At 40.7% G+C, this 22,262-nt stretch overlaps 1 protein-coding gene across 4 annotated transcripts in view; it reads right to left on the bottom strand.

Moving 5' to 3' along the window:
- Nucleotides 1-22,262, bottom strand: part of DCLK1 (doublecortin like kinase 1) — a 207,135-nt gene that overhangs the window by 7,793 nt on the left and 177,080 nt on the right. For 3 of the 4 annotated variants that reach the window (XM_083498894.1, XM_083498893.1, XM_083498896.1), the window contains 5 exons: nucleotides 18,670-18,803; nucleotides 18,104-18,181; nucleotides 17,451-17,547; nucleotides 16,030-16,110; nucleotides 14,608-14,721 (listed from right to left, as the gene is read on the bottom strand). In XM_083498894.1, coding sequence (XP_083355020.1) covers nucleotides 14,608-14,721; nucleotides 16,030-16,110; nucleotides 17,451-17,547; nucleotides 18,104-18,181; nucleotides 18,670-18,803 — 504 coding nt within the window. Of the gene's footprint in view, nucleotides 1-3,886; nucleotides 3,961-14,607; nucleotides 14,722-16,029; nucleotides 16,111-17,450; nucleotides 17,548-18,103; nucleotides 18,182-18,669; nucleotides 18,804-22,262 lie in introns of all 4 variants that reach the window. The other variant, XM_083498895.1, reaches the window with a different exon arrangement.

Here is a 22,262-nt window from a genome sequence, read left to right as displayed (position 1 = left end):
TGTCTAAACTCAATGGCTGTGGCTCTCGAGGATTCCAGACAGGGAGTTTCCCCCAGTCCTACCTGCAGACTGAACCTGGGACCTCCTGCATGCAAAGCATCTGCTTGAACTGACTAATTAGCTTCAGAGCTCAATTAAAGGTGCTGTATCCTTAAGCTCTTGACAACCTGGGACCTGCATAATTACAGGACTGTCTTTCTTCATATGCACTCCCCAGCTAATTAACATTAGGCGACCTGCTCCACATTTCATCACTCTGCCAGGCCACGTTGATCTCAGCAATATTCCCCCCCTTTTTTTTTTGCAATGCAATGCAGCTAAAGTCATGGAATACCTTTGCTGAAACACATCCCTGTAGGACCTTCTTATTTAGAAAGGATATGGGGAACGGTTGTTATTATTTTATTCTTATATCCCCACCCTCTACTGCTCCCCCCAAAAAGGAGCCCAGTTGAGCTAGGCACTTAACTAGAGAAATTTGGGTTGCTGAAGTGGTGGCCTCTTGTGCCTTCACACCATACCATGGAATGGATATGAGCTGTAGCCCAAAACATCAGGAGGGCAGCAAGCTGGGGAAAGCTGGTATAAATGATAAGCTTTCCTGAGTCAACTTAGCTCCAACCCCATCACCATTATTCACACGTGATGGGGGAACTCCAAAATACTGTTTAATGTTTAATTATGTTTTTGTAAATGCTGGATGGGCTGTTGGATGGGCAGGGTACAGATTATTATTATTATTATTATTAGTTGTTGTAGTAGTAATTTGAACAAGTTTTTTTTTTTATTTCACAGGCCACATGCCATCCACTCAACAACTCTGGCTCCCATGAAAAGAATCTGCCGTAATTACCATTTGCAGTCTCAACGAAGGATTCATTATGAATTAATCAATGCAACTGCCATTGTCATTACAGGATGGAGATAGCTTTCTATACATTGCTTCCCATATTACGTTCATTAGACTTTAAGCAAGGTCAGTGAGCAGGACATACTGCAAGCTATCCAATCTTAAAGAGAAAAGTCGCAGCTAGCCTGCAGTTGCCGCTCTTATTCTTGTGCACCAAAATCAAATCACTAGAAGGAGGCTATCGGAACCAGGTCAAGGTGTTTTTTAAAACTCAGATGTTAAATATGTTAAGAGTAAGGTTGTTCAAGGCTGGTTAAATATTGATATAACTTGCTCAGTGAGGTGTGGGAACTACAATGGAAATGTGAAGGGTTACAAAAACCCTGTCAGTTCTTTCTCTCAAGAGGACAATGTTTTCCCTTCCCTCCCTTATTTTTCTTCGTGTTTAAGCTTTCTTACTTTTATCTTTCTGCATCCTGAAAAGGGCAATTGGGTGTCCCAGCAGAAAATCATTTCCACATCTGATAAAGTGTTAAAAACACATGGTATGGCTCTCCCAACATTGCATCAGTTTAGACTGACATACCATGTTTAAATTCTCTCCACACTGAAAAACAACAACAATAACCCTCTCTACCCATAGAAATCAAGCACACGGAGGCAGGAGGAGGACGTTAGCTAGGGGTAGCCAATGTAGTGCTCTCCATGTATTATGGAATACAAATCCCATTATCCCTTGGGGGGGTGTATGCTAGTCTACAATATCTATGAAGAATAGGGAATTTTTAATTCCTCCACCTGTATTTTGGTGTAATCCCAAGAGAGCATTTCTAGATGTGCGGTTTAGCTTTGATTTTGACCTTCCAAGCAGTAGATGTGTATATATTCTGGTGCATATATCTACTTCCCTCTGGCACGGATAACCATTTGAACAGTGAGAGTCACTCAAAATAAATAGGGGAGGCCCTTCAGGCAGGAAATATTTTGCACCCAAAGCGGGTCACTGGACTGTAAAGTGGGTTATGTTTGGGACTTAAAGGGTCCTTATAGCAGGATGTCAACAACAATTTTTTAATATTAACTATCAAGCACTTTGCCCATTTTACAGATGGACAATGTTTTGGTTGCACTACTTGAAAAGCAGCTATCCACAGTCGTGTGCTGAAATTTTACCATGTCCTGTTTAACATATATTCCCTGGTGTTTAATGCCCTGCTTAATATTTATTTGTATGCATGTACATATGTATGTTTGAATAATCCAAAGCAGAATGTGTATTTGCCTTTGTGTATTTGCACAGTTATGTCTTCCAGAATCCTAGGGGTAAAATGTTGCATTAATATAGCTCCTACCTTCTTAAGTACTAGAATCTTTCCAAAATTTTATCCACTCTTAAAATGAGCTTATACCGATGCCTTATTAAATCTTCATTTACTCTTCGACTGCATGCAAAAATTCAACCATGTTGTCCTTCATACTATAAAGTAGAGGTAAATCTGTCCATATAATACGAAGACATTTCGATGGTTATATTAGGATGTCAGAGCAGTAGCCCGCATAGACATTGCTGGTATATACCTAATAATTTAATCTGGTATTAGCAGCAGTTCCTTGCAAACATGTGAACATTTGCTAGTCTTGGGTCGTCAGAAAAATGTGCATTATTTGTTTCTAACATTGTCCATCGGAAAAGTTAAAATACTGATCAAAGGCTTAGAATACTTAAACAAATATGCCATTTTAAACATCAATGGGATGGCTTACATCAATAGAATGGAAGACCGCTGAGCATCTCCTCTACTGCAAAGCACCCACTCTGATGATTATTTAAGAAACAACATCTGTATATATATATATATATATATCGAGAGAAAACTATTTCTTCTGGCCCGGTCTGCTGCACTTTGATCCATGCATTTTAGTTAAATTCTAGAAAGGGGGGATACTGAATGCACTGTAAATGCTTGCGATGACTGCTGCCACCATTATGATAATGAAGGTAAAATTGCACACACACACACACACACGTGTGTGTGTGTGTAATATACATTTTTGAAATCCTAGTCTTTTGAGGTAAAATGCATTTGACAATCCTCTGGCAATCCGCTGCTGCATCTTAAAAAAATAAAAAAATAAAAAATCACAAGCAGACCTGAGGAATATAAATATTAAAATCTAATAAACAGCCGCTGGATAGATGAAGAAGTGATTAATTTAGGAAAGGCATAGCATCTGTTTCTGTAGCAAGATTAGACGTTTTAAAAAGAAAACACATTGCAAGTAACTACCCCGTTCTCCATAGACATAATCACAATCCTATCAACTTTGTGCATTACAGGATAGTACCGAAGAGGAGGGGGATCCATGCAATATACTCTTTTTTTTAATCTGTTGTTTAAAAAAAAGTATAACAAAATGTGCATACTTTAAAACACAAGCTTACCAGCACATATACAATGCATTTTATTTCGTTGAACTGGGGGAAAAGCTTCTAAATACTATGTTATGTCAATGCATTGTTCAATCTATAAGGCAAAGGTAGTGGTTGGGGGTGGGTGGGAGGGATTTAAAATGACAGTATATAATTTCACATCTCATAGAGAAAAGGAATATAAATCTATACACGTAGGTACTGGTGTCCTGTTGCCATATCGTGGGTCTAAAACAGAAGGGAGCACAGGACAGTAGATGCCTTAAAACCATAAATGTGAAAGAAAACATCGCTTGAGCATATCCATTTTATTTTATTTTTTCTGTATACACTGTCCTTTTAACTATAGGGATAACTTGAATACTGAGCATGTGCAATGAAGAAAAAGCTTGCAATGTCAGTGTGAATAATGGGGTGAGGAAGGGGAATGAGGGGTGTGGCATCTCAATCAAAGGTTAAAATGAAACTGATAAAAGCAGCATATGGACTGGATAACGAATTAAAAATAAAATATAAAATGTTTATCCACTGAAGGAACTGGTTAATGGAGACTGCCAGCACGTTGCCATGGAAACACTGACTGTTGGAGCTGTACCATCTCATACCTTATCCAATACATTCCTGGTTGTTGGTAGTAGTCCAAAGAACCTGATCTCTTGATGGTAAAACCGTGGTCCAGCTGAGCAGAGAAAAACGGGGCAACTCAGTGGGTCGACATTGTGCTAGAGCATTAAGACCTCCAGACCAACACTGTCCCTTACTTAGTGCATATTTAATGTTCACTTTCACAAGATAGTACTCTAACATCCTTTTAAAAAATAAATAAAATAAAAAATCTATGCACTGGAAATGGGAAAATAAGAAAATGAAAAAATAAATAAATGAAAGAAAGAAAAGAAAGAAAGAAATTAGCCCTAAAAAATTTACCTGGCTGACTTAAGACTAAAGTGAGATAGGAGAATGCATTTATTTCAACTTCTGACAATTAGTCCGTTTATATAGCAACAAAAGTAGGCTGCCCCTTGGGTTTCACATACGTATATATCCCTCTCCCCACCCCCTGTTTGATGGCAAAGGGTGTGTGGTGTTGTTGCTTTTTTATTAAAAAAAAATAGCAAATCGTAGCCATTCCTTGCACCGGAAGAGACCAGACTACACAACGATCAAGTTATGCTTCTTCATATTTGTCGAAATGTGCAAAGATAAAAGAAACACATTTTGACATTCCCATCAATCTTTGTATGTCAGGTTTTTGGTTTTTTTTTAAAAAAAAGATCTTGTAGACAAGGGATACTCAGGAGTCCTGAATAACTGTATATTCCTGTACCGTACACATGAGGCAAAAGGAGTAAATAAATGGTTGCACTGTAAAATATTTACTAACTTGTACTGAAATCCAAGTTGTAAGCTTAATTTAATATTTTTGTAGGGCGAAGTATATTGGTACATGTGTAGGGGGTGGGGGGGGAGCACATGTTCCATTTATTTCTTCAGTTGTACGGAGGCTGGGTTAGCAAAAAAAATAGAGGTGTTATTTTTCTAACTTTTCCACAGCGAATTGACACGTAGGTGGGTCACTACTTAACAGGTAATTAAATGTTGTTTTAGTTCTTCAGAGAGCGAGAAAGGCACAATGTGCAGTTTAATACTGGAGAATGCTATAATGCTAGAATTGTTACATGGAAATCTATTAAATCTATATTTATTTTTGTTTCCCTCATTAGACGTATAATGTGGTGACATAATGCTGAATGTTTAGAATTCATATTACAAGAGGCAGTTTGAAACATTTCCAGATTTTTACTTATTGAAGCCCACACCCTGACTCTGAATCCACACAAGGCATAAATTAATATGTTGCTTTGTTTATTTTGTTTCATTAACCCGTGCTTAGTCTTATGCAAAATATTTTAAAACATCCAAAATGATTGAACATTTCCTGCTGAAAATATGAGGCCCTTATTATGCGTGTGTTACGTCCTAGACTGATCCATGATTGCCACCTACTGGCACACTTGTGTGACGCATTTGCCATACACAATAGTCAACCTTCCAGGGGGTTTCCATTCAAAATATTGCATTATTATTTAAATTTCTGAATTATTGTAATGGGGAGACACATTTGACCACATCTCTCTCTCTCTCTCTCTCTCTCTCTCTCTCTCTCTCTCTCTCTCCCTCTCTCTCTCACACACACACCTTTTCTCTATTTGCTAAATACAGTGCTGCTGTTACTTTAAACAAAATAGGCTAAAGGAACAGATTGCAAATAGGACCTGGAGGAAAGCTGAAAACCAAGTAATATTTGAGGAGTGACACCTAAATAGCAGCTTATTCTTCATGCTGACCCCAGCTTCTAATGAGTGGTGCACCTACAAGCTGCCTCCATTCCCCCCTCCCCCCGTTTTATCTCTCTCAGCTGAACCCATGGACATATATTTGCACAGAGAAATTTAAGGCAAATGGCCAGTGAACAGCTGGAAATACAAGGAAGTCCTGCAGATCCATCCACAATTAGAGACATTGGGTGGGATTTCTAAGCCAACCTTTGCTCGTGTGGAGACTTCCAGGCATTTTGGACTACAATATCCATGAGCCTGATTGGTTGCCGAAGGCTGTTTTAAGCTGCCAAATGATCAACTTGCTCTCAAGTAATCACCTCGGAGGGAGTGCACCTGGGTAAAGCTGGTAAGAGGGTTCAACCTTCCAAGATTACTTGCAGGCCTCAGAAGAAGCCATGAAAAATGAAGAGGATGGCAAAGATAAAAGGAATGTGTGGGGTTCTCTGCCTTGTCTCCCTGCCATAAAGACAGAGGAAGTGGAGCCAACACTCTAGAAAGAAGCAGGAAGCCAATGTCCAAAGCACTGAAGAGTTTGGGACGCCCTGCCAAACCCTGATGAAAATCAAAAGCGGAAAGTATCTGCACTAAATATGAGGTGAGAGTCCCAAGTGGGGTTCCCCACCATGCAGACACAACTGCTTAAGTTCTTGCAAGCAGCCTGCTAGGGCCAGTCTCTCAATTCTGCTTGCACTTTACCCCAAGGGTAAAACAACAACAACAACAACAACAACAACAACAACAACAACAAATGTATTAATTATAGCTTGAGTTGGGGAAGGGGAAAGATCTAATCTCTTGAAAACTGGGGTGGGGTGGGGTGATCCCTGGCTCCTCCTCCGATAGAAGTTTGTAAAACTAGACTGACAGTGCCTTTTGTCATTGGTGACCATGCCCTCGTGAATCCTGGCAACACATGATGCTGTCAGCATAGCTTTACTAATGTCCTAGTAGGAGTAGGGAGCCACCCACCACAGATGGCATCAACCTAATCAGAAAAATGAGGGTCCCCCACCTTTTGCAGAGGTCATCGCAGGCACTGGGCTATTTAGCAATTTTTGGGTGGTGAAAAGAAACACTCAAAGGGCCCCCCTGATTATCAGGGTAAAGGCTTGTACTCTTTGCCCATCACTAATATGCACAGCATCATTCTCTGCACAATTCTCTAGATGGGATTGTTTTTTTGGGAATAGAGGTGGAAGCTGCAGTTTCATTTCACTGCAGTTCTCAGGAAAATACTTCAACATTTCAGTGCAGAGTTCTAATAAACACATTTTTGTCTGCTCTTTTGACTAATGTACACTTTGCGCAAGCAATTTCTCCTAATATAATGCATGCTTGGACATTATTTTCACTAATATATTCATTTTTATCCACACTTTCTCCCTATTCATGCATTTTTTTGGAAACATTCTTTGGCTGGATAACCAGATTGCAAAGTCTGGATAGGATGGCTCTGTTTTGGTTCTCACATTGTTTTTCATAGAATACGTGGATATGCTTGATTCAGCTTTAAATGTAAACTGAGTCAGATTCTTCCCCTATTCCTAGCTGGGAGGGACTGTGTGGACTGCTGAGGCTGGCTTTCATGTGTGCACTGGCTTAAGTGCCTGCAGGCTGATGTACACGTTAGAAAGCTCCAAAATAAATGGTTCTTGAAACACATTGATTTCATTTTGAGAATGAAGGATTGTAAGCTTTAATGGGTGAATTAATCAACTCCAGCTTGTTTGGCTAATTAACTAGAGAGGGTTAATTTAAATCAGCAGGGGCTCAGGGGGTGTGTGTGCTCATTTTGGAGACCATGTTGGTTTTGGCAATAGGAAAGAAATATTAAAGGTAGCCTTTCTTTCCAAGAATGAATGAGTCTTAGTCCTTGCTTGTAACATTGTATGTCACTTTGGGCTACAATATCTCAGAAAAGAAAGAAAGAGAGCAACCTTTGAGGTTTCTGTAACATGTAAACTATTTAAATGTGATGAATTAATCAGTTAGAAGACAAATAATTAGTCCACTAAAAATTCTTTACTTGCCGACAGCTGCACTAACAACTCATTAAGGCTGCAGACATCCCTCACTTAAACAGAAGAACCTTTACTGAAGCTACTAAGTTTTTTCTGCAATGGTATATTTTAAGACTGACTCATAGTTTAAGATGAGAGAAGAAGGTGACACAGCAGCAAAACAAGCTAATGCTCTTCTAGGCTGCATCAACAGAAGTATAGTGTCACAGTCAAGGGAAGGAATAGCAATAGAACCACTCTACTCTCCCTTAGTCAGACCACACCTGGAGTACTGTGTCCACAATTTAAGAAGGATGTTAACAAGATGGAACATGCGCAGAGGAGGGCAACCAGGATGATTAAGGGTCTGAAAACCAAGCCTTATGAGGAACGGTTGATGGAGCTGGGTATGTTTAGCTTTGAAAAGAGAGATGATAGCTGTCTTCAAATATCTCAAGGGCTGTCACATGGAAGAGGGAACAAGCTTGTTTTCTCCTGCTCTGGAGGCTAGAAGAAGAGGAGTTTGGATTTGATATTCTGCCTTTCACTCCCTTTAAGGAGTCTCAAAGCAGCTAACATTCTCCTTTCCCTTCCTCCCCCACAACAAACACTCTGTGAGGTGAGTGGGGCTGAGAGACTTCAAAGAAGTGTGACTGGCCCAAGCTCACCCAGCAGCTGCATGTGGAGGAGCGGAGACGTGAACCCAGTTCCCCAGATTACAAGACTGCCACTCTTAACCACTACACCACACTGGCTAGGACCCAAACCAATGGCTTCAAGTACAAGAAAGGAGAGTCCAATTAAACAACAGGAATAACTTTCTGAGAGCAGAAGCTCTCTGACAGTGGAATGGACTCCCTTGGAAGGTGGTGCTCTCCTTCCTTGGAGGTTTTGAAGCAGAGGTTGGATGGCCATCTGCCATTGATGCTTTAGCTAGGATTCCTGCATTGCAGGGTCCCTTCCAACTCTACAATTCTATAGCATCCAAGCCTTCTCCTAAACATACTTGCCTCAAGCCACACAGAACTCTCACAAGAGCCAGTGATAGGCATCAACTTGGATAGCTTTAAACCATGGAGCATAAGTCGATCATTGGTTACTACCCATGATAGATATGCACTGCCCTTGGTATCAGAGGTGGCAGTTCTCTCAATATCAGTGCTAGAAATCACAGCTGTTTGCCCTTAGGTTCTGCTTGTGGGCTTCCCATGGGCTTCTGGTTGACCACAGTGAGAAGAGGATGCTGAACGACATGGACTAAAAATTCTTGGATCTTTGCACTGTTGCCTTGTGTGGCAAGCCACCACATGTGGAAACAGGTTGAAGGGTTCTCTGAGGAGGCTCCTGGAGGTGACTAGGCCCACCCTGTCCATTGGCTTTCCCTAATCCTCTAATCATTTCAGGTCAGGCTGGAAATTTGTGGCTAGCTGAAGTACAAGGTATGGTTCCTAGGGCTTCCAATTCTTGGCATCTCTGGGCCTAGAACTGGCAGAACTTCCTCAGTGTTTCCACCAGGGGCTTTTGCAATGGGATTTAAATATGTCTAATGTAGTAGGTCCTATGGAGCAAGCTTGTGTATCTTTACTGAGAAGGAAATACCCCCAAGTTCAAATAAGTGTACATAGGAAGAGGAAGAGGAGTTTGGATTTGATATCCTGCTTTATCACTACCTGAAGGAGTCTTAAAGCGGCTAACAATCTCCTTTCCCTTCCTCCCCCACAACAAACACTCTGTGAGGTGAGTGGGGCTGAGAGACTTCAGAGAAGTGTGACTAGCCCAAGGTCATCCAGCAGGTGCATGTGGAGGAGCGGAGACGCGAACCTGGTTCACCAGATTACAAGTCTACCGCTCTTAACCACTACACCACACTGGCAAAAACCTGTTGTTTGACTAAGGATTGCAGTCTTAGTCAAACAGCAGGGTTTTTGTTTTTTTTTTTGAGAGGGGTGGTTCATAGTAGCATGATGCAACTTAAGTATGGAAAGACAAATTCATGCAATTTGCAGCTCATGCTCTGCAGAGAGTTCGGCCTTTCCAATTAGCCACTGTCAAAATGGCATTTACATTTTATTTGGTGTTCCTGGTAATACATTTGAAGCCCTAATCCCCTCATACTTCCAATTTTACTGAATCAGTTTGCAATCAGAGTAATTTTCCAGGCAGGATGCCATTTTTTTATCCTACTTTCACCTTTCTCCCTCAGCACCGCTATATGCCTCCTGCAAACCTCAAGCTGAGATTTGCTTCTACGGCTAAACCTAGGAGCTTCGTTAAACTAAGCAGAATGTTATCATTAGCCTATTTTCTTCTGCTTACTCAAGGATGACAACACACACACACACACACACACACAAAATTGTGTCTCCACACAAACACACATGACTCAACATGTTAGCACTCATAACTTTAACTCAAATTGAATTATACTTGGCCAGTACATTAAATTGTGTGTTTATCTATTTAAAAATTAAAAATCACTTGTGTGTATTAATTTGCAAATGGAAAAGTGTTGCTAGTCAAATCTGTGGGGCAACACCATTTTACCACAACTTCTTCAAGACATCTGTATTCAGTTAAGCCATAATTGTCGGCTCTCCTCAGTGAACGGAGACTCTGGCAGGCAGCAGTGAAGCCACTAGTTTGAAACACTCAAAGAAAACAGTGACAAGTTGATAGAAAGCCTATTTATAGTCCTGAAGCAATTACTTGTATTTTTAAAAGCATTTCTCAGGCTTAGGAGGGTAAACAACATAGAGAAGAAAGGAGCATTCATTGACATAGCTTACTCTCTTGTGTAGCTATAAAATCACAACTACAACCCGCAGAGAGAATACTATATGTTTGTTTTATGTAAAGCTATCAATAACAAAAGATTAGCACTGCCGTGGCTGCAGGCCTCTTGTATAAAATTCATACTTCTCAGGTCTGAAAGACACTATTTGGCAACATATTTCATTTATAGGAGATTTTCTAACCAGACCTTCATCATATGACCCCAGGGCTGGCTACAACACACCAAATTAGGAAAACACTACAGTAAAACCAATTCAACACAACTTACGGAAAAGTGCAGCATCATTTTAAAATGCATTACAAAACTACCACTGATACCAAACATTTATTTGCATGAAAAAGCTAAGTGCCGTACATATTAACACCACAAGTTATCATCAGAGTTCATCGCCCTTTTTTTTCTTTCAATGTTTCAAATGGCAAATGGTAAAGATTGGGAACCTGTGGTCCTTCAGAGTTTGCCGGACTCCAACTCCCACCAGCCCCAGCCATTGATCAGGGGTGATGGGAGTTGTAATCCAGTTACATCTGGATGCCCCCTGGTTCATTAACCCTGGCGTATGGGTACAAGAGATACGTGACTATTACCACTTTGCAAGAAATGTCAATTACCTTTCATTTTCAATGAGTAACCCTCACTGGGCAAAATGCTTCTTGTTCTTCGAGGGGGAATTGAGAGGCATGATCAAAATGTGCCTTTACTAAAGCCACAAGGAAAGGCAGATTTAAACACTGTAATTAATATCCTTCATTGTGAACACCTGTTCACTTCTAGCTTATTCATTCTGGTTCACTTCAAGCAGTGCTGGCTGATGCCCATTGGGACTGATAGGGTTGAAGACAGGAAGACCAACAGTAGGAGGTGCCAAAGCCAATATCAAGTCCTACTAATTCTAGTTTTGTCTCCATCACCTGCCTCCTTGCCGAGCTCTCCAAGGGCAACTCTTGAATCCAACAGCCTGGGCCACACTCTCAACTGCATGATAAGAAGAAATGACTGGACCAGCCTCAACTGGCTTCAAGAGGAGCCCTCCTTTCAATAAGAACAGAGGTGGGTTCTGTGCTACGTATGCATCCAGTGCACAAGGATGATCCAATGTAAGCTACAGCCCTTCCCTGTAATCATATTCAGTTGCTACTGAGCTTCACAAACCTTCCTGGTTTCCCCATTTAAAAGCCATCTAAGTCTGGGACATCACCACTTCCTGTATGCTTCCTTGAAGACAATGCCTGTAAGGCTAAATTGGACACACACGTACACAAACCTTGTAAGCATTTGCATGCTGTATTCATCCACTCATGTTTACTGTACGTTCAAACTATTTTAACAAAAAAGGGAGTCAATTAACTTAAGATTTCTTAACACTAAATTCTGGCACTTGTAGAGTATCTAAGTTAAGAATTATACCAAATGCTATCTTATAATTGATTTAAAGCCTATCTGCCACTGCATTTTAATTTGAGCAGCTGGCCTTACAAAAACTGGATTTAGGCAGCATGCCAGCACTTAGTTTCCTAGGAGGAAAAGTGACCTCAATGGGACTAACTTTTGAGTTGCAGGCAACTCTGATTTTATTGCTGCTGAGACTGTGCACTGGAACATGTGGGTTTATTAGCGTTATCTTGCCTGTTAGCTTTTAGAGGTGCCTCACACTACAGAAATCAAATCTCTCTATATTCAGAAGAGAGCATTCCATGAAGGACCCCCTATATTATGAAATACCTTGCCAGAAGAGGCAAAGCACAGTGTGCTGAGAAAACCTTTCTTATTTCTGCAAGCATTTCTGGAATGTTGATTGTACCAGGTCACTTTTAACACTCTACTGTTTTATTTATGGTGTGTGTTATTCCGTATTTTATTTTGTTGCAAATTCTTTAGAGGTCTACTATTACAGGGGGAATCATAAATATTTTTTAAAGAAGCAAACAAGCACACATTTATATATGCATGGTGAAAATTTGTTCTCTGCGTTTTTGGAAAAGTTAGATGAAGTGGCAGGGCTTGTGTGCACATTCATGATAAATCACAGTAGTGAATTACTAGCAGGAAAACGCCAATCTCCAGTACTAAACAGACAGGGTGCCAATATTCAAATAATATAGTGCTAAAAACCAAAACAAAGATCCGCATGTCATTCTATTTCTATGCCGTTTTCGGTTTTCGGCGAGAAGCTGCATTGCAGTGTCTTTCCTCAATTAAAATATCAAAACTACTTAAAGCAATCAGTTTCCAGTGCAATTGGTGCAAATTAAACAAAAAATAAACATAAGCATAATAAAGGCGGCGAAGGATGGGTGAAAAAGGAGCTGGCAAAGCATTTTGAAAGAGCTTTTGAAAAGCTATGAAATCCCTCGTGTAGAGGACCTGAGCAAGTGCTTCTCATGGACAAGCGTGCTGGCAGCCCAATTGAAAAGGTTTTCAGCTGGGCAGTTGAGAACATACCTTATATTTCATATGACGAATGCACATAATGGGATGTTTTAGTTGTGGGAAACAGCTACTGTCGCTTTGGTTTTAATGGAACATTTAAAAAAAGCAAATGCTGACTGTATTTTTAGCCAATGAGATGAATAAAAACAGTGACCAAACCTAAGGAAAGCACGAGGGAAAGATTACCTTCCATTTTTGAGGCAGGGATTATTTATTCAATTTTAACAGCTAAAGAAATAAAATCATTGGTGGGGTGGGAGACGATGAGGGGAGGGACAAACACTTGCAAAACCAAATAACTCTGGAGCAAGCATCCAGAAAAGATGGGCTGAGCCAAACGAGCTGAATTTAATTCATGCCGACTTAAAATCCACCCCAAAAGGGCCAAGCCAAAAAAACTCCCCAAAACCGTGAAAGTGGGAGAGCTACACGAAAAGGGGCTCCACCTGCACTTTATCCAAGCTGGGAACAAATGCCAATTAATCTGGTATGGTCAATGGTTATTATGTTTGATGCATCATTCTGACGGCTCTTTCTGGAGCATGATTAGTAGGCACATTTATGAAAGGAAGCTTAAAAAGCACAAGCAGACGTAAAGAAAGAAGATGGGCATGTTAAAAAACAAACAAACCCAGTGACTGCTCAGTGATATTAATTTAGGGAAACCCAATGACTTCTGTGCATGTTTGTGGGAAATGGATAAATGATAACCCTGTTAGCTACTGTTGGCCTTTCTGTATTTATGGTTGGAAGAAGAGGAAGCGAGGAAGCCTGGTACATTTTCAACTGTGCTATTATGTGCCACTGAGATTTTAACAGGGCTTCTGCAGAGAATTGCAAAAAAAAACAAAACAAAAAAGCATGTGCTCTACCAGAAGCTTTGTACGGAGTTCTGTTTAAATCTCCAGCCAGTTTGATTTCTGTCTGGAGGGAAGCAGCTAGCCAGCTTATGTCCAAAGAGTGATATGTACACTGAATAAAATCTATGGGCACATAGATTTGTATCTTATAATGAAAATGGAAGTTTCTTCTCTTGGGTGTCTTTAAAAAAATGAGAGATTCGTTTAGGTTATTAAAATGCTCCTATAATTCTATCAGACTGTGATGGAAAAATTAGGGCCTAGTCCTAAAACCATATTAGGCATTCCACTATCAGTATCTTGAGTTGTGGGGGTGGGGACATTGCACGGCTGCCATTCATGCACATAGAATGCTCCATGGATCAGCTGTATACATGCCACAGCATGTAGGGCGTTAGGAGCCAATGCAGTGGGCTGCATATTGCTAATCCGTGCAGTATTTCAGTGCCAGTTGGTGTAGGCAAAAATTGCTACTCCAGAAGCAGTTGCATTTCTTGACACCTAATGATTTCTATGTGCTTGGTGTAAGGAATTCCTGCTTCGAATCGGGTTTTTTTGCTCTTGCTACAGGTAAGTATTATAACAGTCCAATTCATGAAACAATTTTAAAGTAAATGATCACAAGCTTAAATGCCACATTTGTGAATGCACATTGGATTTTCTCCATTAAGGGATTGATTTTCAGAAATATATAGGATAGTGTGTGCTGCCTAATATCCTTGGGTGATGATATGGGTCTCAAGATGAAGAAATTGGAAGAAGATGGGATAATTGAAGCTTTGTTTTATACTGCATTAAAGGCATAACTATCTGCTGAGTTTTGGGTGCCATCTCCTCAGCACAGACCCAATATACAGACGCTGAGGGAGAAAAGTTAAGCATTGTATTGCAGATGCTTACTGCTATAACGGAAACTCCAGCAGCTGTGCTGTTGGGCTTGGGGCCTGTGTTGAAATGCTTTTTGATCTTTCCAGCTACAGACAACTGATGCTCATTCTCTGGAAGGCCATCATCCTGCAAAGCAAAAAGAAGCATTTGTGAATTATGATCTTCGAGGAGTTGAAGGACAATTCAGGAGACATTTTCTAGACCACTACCAACAATATATTAATTATTAGGACCTATTAGTTTTAACTGTTTTATTTGGGAACCTGCAATTTGCAAGATCTAAAAGTGCTTGGAGGCAGCTGACTAACTTTCTACTATCATGAAGTTATGTGCTGAAGGTTGCCAAGTGTTACACCATTCTAGTTTTGTACGGTATTCATGAATGACCCAGTTGGCTAATTCAACATGCCTGAAGTTGACAGCCTACATAGACTAGAGTTTGCCTAGGAATAAGGCCTTAAAAGACCAACTTGCTGGGTACTTCCATGCGCTATTAAAATAGTTCTGGAGAATCCCCCCAAAAGAATAATTTCAGGGTATGTGTAATTAATAAACAGGATACAAAGACAGATTGCTCATGGTGGATTGCCACAGTCACTCTTACAAATGGGTTGTATTTTTTTGGTCATCCACAAGTCAGTAATATTCATCCTTCCCCCTCAATGTGCTGTATGAAACATAGACTCATAGTCTCATAAATAATGGCTGAAGTCTTTAAAAAAGCCCTTTAAAATAGATTTGCCCCACTCTTTCAGGTATTTTGGACATATGTACATCGACAACAGACCAGCATCTTGATACTTAAAGCTTTGTGCCAGTATCTCTGCAACATAGGAGTAACATCCTGTTTTGTAATCCGAAGAAGTGTGTGTGTCCTATGCTAAACAATAACGTACTGATGTACTGAACTGGTTAAGGGTCATAAAGCACATCTCTAGTTTTTTTGGGGGGGTGGTGGTTTGGGGGGGCAAGGGGGGAAAGAGGGAGGGGAGGTCCTTGTGCTAACGGGACAACTTTGTTGTATAAAACCCTAGGTCTAAAGTAAAAGGTAAAGGGCCCCTGGATGGTTAAGTCTAGTCAAAGGCGACAATGGGGTTGCAGCACACTTCTCGCTTTCAGGCCGAGGGAGCTGGCGTTTGTCCACAGACAGCTTTCCGCGTTATGTAGCCAGCATGACTAAACCGCTCCTGGCACAACAGAACACCGTGACAGAAACCAGAGGGCATAGAAACACCGTTTACCTTCCTGCCGCAGCGGTACCTATTTATCTACTTGCACTGGTGTGCTTTCGAACTGCTAGGTTGGCAGCTACTTGTGGCATGTGTCATATTTCTAAAACAGCAATTCAAAAGACTTCACAAGCAAATGATAATTTTTTTTAAAAAAAAAGATAGCAATGTTAAAATAAAGCTGTTAGCCTTTAGATTTACTTACATTAACCCATGGGTGTTCAAGGACTTGCAAAGCCGAAAATCGCTGGTCAATCTCTACCTGTAGCATCATAGTAATAAGTTCCTGTGAAATGGAAAGTTCCATAGTTTAACTATATGCTGTATGAAGAAGCACTCCTTTTACCTGTCCTATATATTTCAGTGTTCAGCTTTGTTGGGTGTGCTTGGGTTCTAATGCTAGGAGACAGGGGAGGAAATTTTCTCCATGCCATGCATAATGCTATAAACTACTATCATGTTACCTCTCACTTGCCTTTTCTCTAAACTAAAACATTGCAAATACTGAAACCTTTCTTCATAGGGGAGTCAGTCTTTTCCCTCAATCATTTTGGTTGGCCTTTTCTGAATGTTTTCCAAGTCTACGATACCCTTTTTGAGGTGAGGTGTACGCAGTATTCCAAATGCGGCCGCACCATAGATTTGTATATTGTGTCCTCCCTAAAAGAGGGCACGTGTTGCGGTGAGACCTGGAGAATGACCCCCTGTGTTGTGGGTGGGTTTGATTGGTCAGCCACAACACCCAATTGGTAGGTCCCTCGATGTTGGGTTCAATTTGACCAATGGAGCGCAGTCCAAATGGATTGCAGGACCTATTATACCCATGCACGTGACCCAGAGCTTCCTCTTTCGGCTCATGCATTCAGAACACCTGCCCAACTCTCCCTATTTTTAGGGCATTGTGCTTTGACCTTGCTTTGCCGTCGTGTGTTGTCTGTCATTGGGACAGGGGCACGACAGGAATTTCCCCACTTGGCTGATTGGCTGTTGCCATTTGGGTTTCGCCTGCCGCGTAGCAAATCGTCACAACTTGTAAGTTGCGGATAGGCTCTGGTTCAGGTGATAGGGATGGGAGAATGCTCTCGCCATCCCTATGTGAAGGGTATTCCATTAGAGGAATCCAGGGACTCGATGGTTTGGTCAACCCCTGAGAGGGGGTTGTGCCCGTGCCTGAGTCCAGGGGGGCATCTGGGTGGTGGAACAGTGTCTGTACCCAGCTTTTCACCTTCCCAGGTGTTCACCCTTGGCTGACCTATGCTGGTGCCCTGGGTCAGCGCTGCCTGCAAGAGTGCAGGGAACTAGTCAAATCAGAGCCTATGCAACCACTCACCTTCTGTAATCAATAAAGTTGTGGCCTAAATTCTGCCAAAAACCAAAACTAAAATTTGTGTCATGTGTGAATTTATTTAGGGGGGAGGTCTCTGGGTCTGAACACGCAAAACAGCATAATGATATCAGAAGTTTTATTTTTCATTCCTTTCTGCAGCACATTGGGTTAGCATCTTCATCTGGACTAGTTAAAACTTTTTGATCTGCACCAGTTGAAACTTTACAATAGGCTCCTTGAGAAGGCTTGTAAAGAAGGCTGTCAGTAAGATATAAAAAAAGCAAAGCAGCACAATTTACCTTTGCAGAGTCAGAAACATTATCCCAGTAGGGAGATGGAAAGTCTACTTGTCCCATCAAAATCTGATCAAAAAGGACCTCCTGATCTTCTCCACTTCTACACGGGAAGGAAACAAAAGTGTTAAGTTTCCACCACATGGAAAAAGATAAATACATGAAACAGCAAGACTCTGCTCTTAAAGCCCAGTGCTTGAGGAAAAATGTGTTTCTCCCATTTTGCAGAGTCTACCAATCAGCATGTATTCAAAATGTGAAAGAAAGAAAGCTCCTAAGAAACAGTTGCCTTTGTTAATTCATCAGACTATATCTGAAAATTGCAAGGCTCTGCACTTCTACTTTTAGTAAACATATATTTGATATACATTTTATACCATTCTAAAAGGGCACAGCATAATATTTAAATTCTGGGAAGAACATCATTTTTATCTTGTTTGTTTTTTACCAGCAATGAATTGCATAAATAAAAATAAATCTATGATATCATCATTTCACCTATCATGATACTGTTTAGGTAAATTACATTGCCTCACACAGCAGGGGGGGAGAAGGACGGGGAGAGCAATGAGCATTATACTCGGAGAGAAAAAACATTTGGGTTTCCAATAGCACAGAAGTGCATTGTTAAAAGGGGAATAGAACAACATTGACCATACCCACGGAATGGAGGAAAACCACACAGCAGGATGTAAGTAATCACACCAGCTGCCCAGATGTCCACCTTCAGGCCATATCTACAAGTGACAAGAGATTATGATTAATATTATAAAGAATGTGTGATCAATAGTGCAAAATAAAAGCAAAGAGAAAATGATACCATGGCAAAGACCATCATTAAATTACACGCCGTTGTCTTAGTAATAGCTATATTTTACATGGCATTTTAGAAAGTGAAGTGCAAGAATTAAATCTAAAATATTAAAATTCAAATACAGTGTGATTTATATTCAAATGGACATCCACTATTCACGAGAAGAATATGGATCTTTTTCACTAGATGACAGTCGCTCTGCACACCGGGCACTAACTGAAACAGGATATAAAATGAAGGAAGAGAGATTGTAAACAGCAGTAAGCAGCAACTATCATTAATACTACCTTAGAAACTTGATAAATGTTTGATTGTTGCCTTGGACCTAATCTTCTCAAGATGTTCTTCTCAAGATTTAATTTACAAATTACTAATACATACTAATACCAAATGTGTTACAAACCATCTTACCCAGTTTCTGCAATGATTTCTGGAGCTACATAAGTAGGTGTCCCACAGACGGTGTAAAGAGGTCCGTCAACGATAGTGGCCAGTCCAAAATCTCCCAGCTTCAGTGACTTGCTTCCATCTTGGTGCTCATAAACCTAAACAAACAGTCTTCTGATTTAGTGTGTTCCCTCTAGCAGGAATCTCCCTTTCCCTTAACAGTCAACCTTCTATTCCATTGTGCTTGTGGCAGTGAAGGCCCCCATCCCCAAGCATGCCTGAACACAGCAGATGTGGGGAGGCTAGAGCCAGAGGTGAACAGAGAGTGATAAAGGGGTTGGAGTGAACTTAGCTTGCACTTAATAAACATGAAACAGTAGCCAGAAGCTTTAAACTGAACAAACAGCACAGTATCCTTACTGTAGGGATGTAAGACAGGTTGCTGGAGTTGCTATAGAGACAATCTATTGCCATGCAGGTGGTATAGTCCTCCAGTATTCATAATTAAAATTAATTTAATAAGAGCAGATAGGATAGTTTAGTTCACTCTATGAGGCAGAAGGATCTTTGAAGGTCACTTCCAGCTTGGTCATCACTTTTCTATCAGAAATTGTCCATGGCTGAGAATGAAGTATAGGCCAAGCAGGTTTCTCCCTACTACTTAAGGATATCTGCTTTTGGCTGAGTTTTGGACTTCATGCCATTAGGCACCTCCAGATCCATTATTCTACATTTCAGTGGCCATTGACCACAGGGGGAATTTGTTTTTATTAATAAAATTGCCTCTTATCTCAGATTCTCTACAACACTTCTTTACCCTTTAAATTGTGAGCTAGGCAGCCACCAAAGCCGATTGCAAGAGAAATGCAAACTACACGTAAATTGCACGGCAATGGAAACACACCGTAGCATCAAACACATATTTTGAGAATATGTTTTGCATTCAGAGGCCTATCCCCCCCCCCCCCTTCAACTGGGTTTCAGTGAGCTCATGAAACCGGAATTTTGTCTTCGAAAAGGAGCAGCAAACAGAAATTTTCAGCACACACTGGCTGTGACAAAGCCAGAATGAATATGGGTAGGGGAGGAGGATATTTAAAAATGGAATTGCTCTATTATTAAAAATGCGAGTTGCTAGGCACATCTGGTTTATGAATCTTTAAGAAAGTGTTCGCTGAAGTGGCAGCAATAAATTATTTTTCAATGACATTTTTAATTAGGGATTGTGCACTAGGTTTTGTAAAGACTTTGTGACTAGGACATAGAATGCAGAGCTACCTCAGCGTCTGAATTTACACTAGGCAGAATACAACATTTATTTTTAATAAACAACTCCAGGCATATTTTTTCATTGTTTCTAGTGTGGGGCAGGGCAGGGGAAGTTATTTTGCAAAGTATTCAGGCACTTAAAACATTAAGTTTGTTGGATGTCTATTAAAAGAACCAATTTATCATTTCATCAGGATTTTTTTAACTAAAAAAAAATCCAGAGATGCATTTTTTAATATATATACATAACTTCTCCCTGGAGCTTTTTACAAGTAAGGGTTTATTTTCTTTTTTAAAACCCAACCCTTCAGTCCATTTCTGAAAACAAGTAAACAAGCGGTGGGCATGGGGACATGCTCCCTCTGCCCTGGTAAGTAAGATTAAAGACAAAAATAAGGCTTCAATGTAAAGCGGTAATATTTTAATTGTCTGCCCTGCGAAGAGCAAAGAATGTAGATGATCATTTAAAGCTCATCTTACTAAGAAAGTAAGCTCTTTACAAGTTCTATTTTCCTTTAAGCCCTGAAGGGCAATTAAAGAGATGTGGATTAGTGCAAATTACCCACTATGTAGTGCTTTCACTGTTTTAACTAAGCAATAAAACTGTGTAATTGTACAACACTAATTGAATCCAGCCACACATAATTGTGTGCTACCATATGTATCCCATTACTCTAAAGACTGTCCATATTTCCTAAGCTGCTCTTGTGATCACTGCAGATGGCAACAGTCAGAGAAGTTGTTCTCCTGGGCTTATTATATGGCTATAAAGCTATCCCATGATTTGACAAAATAATCATGTTAAATAGGAGCAATTATGAAAAAATGCTCCAATTAAAATGGAAAAGGCATGCCTTCCAGATGAAGGGAATGTAGAGGTGAAGTATTGCAGCCTTTTCATATGACTAAGGCTTTTAGCTTGGCTTGCTAAAATGGTAAAAGAGCCAGCTGATTAATAGCACATGTATTGGAATGGGATATGAATACCATGCATGGTAAAATCAGCAAAAGAGGTGTGGCCATAATTTAGTAACCCTTTTACACCCACATGTGTCAACCTCTGCCTTCATCCAAATCAAAATCATCCATATTATGCGCGAGCAAGATGTTCAGGCATTATGTTGTTATGATTTTGGGGTGTTAAGATGGGTGCCAGACCCTTCTAACCCCTGGATCCACCAAGTGTTAGAATAGGCTAAACGGGATGCGGGTGGCGCTGTGGGTTAAACCACAGAGCCTATGGCTTGCCAATCAGAAGGTCAGTGGTTCAAATTCCCGCGACGGGGTGAGCTCCCATTGCTCGGTCCCTGCTCCTGTCAACCTAGCAGTTCGAAAGAACCTCAAAGTGCAAGTAGATAAATAGGTACCACTCCAGTGGGAAGGTAAACAGCATTTCCGTGCGCTGCTCTGGTTCGCCAGAAGCAGCTTAATCATGCTGGCCACATGTACGCCGGCTCCCTTGGCCAATAAAGCAAGATGAGCGCCACAACCCCAGAGTCGGTCACGACTGGACCTAATGGTCAGGGGTCCCTTTACCTTTAAAGGCCAGGCTAGCCTCCTGGTGAGGTGATAACCTAGGTAATTTGCCATTAAGGAGGATTAAGGGGCTCAGTCCAAGATGTTAAATGGGTGATGCCACCTTCCTAAGCAGAAAAGGCAGAGTTTAAACTAGAGATTTGGGGAGTGATGTGACCTAGATGTAAAGCAACAAGCTGGAGAGTGTGAGAGCAATGTTTGAGAAGCAATACCATCTTGGGGTGTTTATTCTGTCAATTGCAATAGGACCGAACTGGTGTGGATTAGCTCAGATTAAGCTATTTCCCCCAAAACCCAGTCAGAAAAACAGCTTAGCTTCGTCTAAGCCAAACTGATGGGTGCCAAGGACAGAACGCGCAGCCAACAGGTGTTTCCTGCTTGGCAGGGGGTTGGACTCGATGGCCCTTGTGGTCTCTTCCAACTCTATGATTCTATGATTAACAATTTTGCCAACCATTTTGCCCATGTTTGGTACCTACCCCAATTCAGTGAAAGGGGAGGGGACACACCGCCAGGCCAAAGATCAAGGTGTTACTATTAATATAGTACACATTTTTTGTATGAAGTAAAGGCTTGGGATGAGATTTCATGGACATATGTGTGAACTAGTCCTATATCTAGATATAGATATCTAAATGTGTGATCCTAAGAGAACTTCTATGGAAGTTAAGTCTTAAATCAGTGTACCCAATTTCTATGCAATGTGCTTAGGACTAGCATGTGGCCACGGATATTATTTTAGCTAGTATCCATATTGCATCTGGATAGCACAATTCAGTTAGTGCAAAAAAAGCATACTAGCATTTGGTATG

Source organism: Podarcis liolepis (assembly GCF_965112155.1).
Source record: "Podarcis liolepis genome assembly, chromosome: 4".
Classification (NCBI taxonomy): domain Eukaryota; kingdom Metazoa; phylum Chordata; class Lepidosauria; order Squamata; family Lacertidae; genus Podarcis; species Podarcis liolepis.
This window is presented reverse-complemented; position numbering and strand designations above follow the sequence as displayed.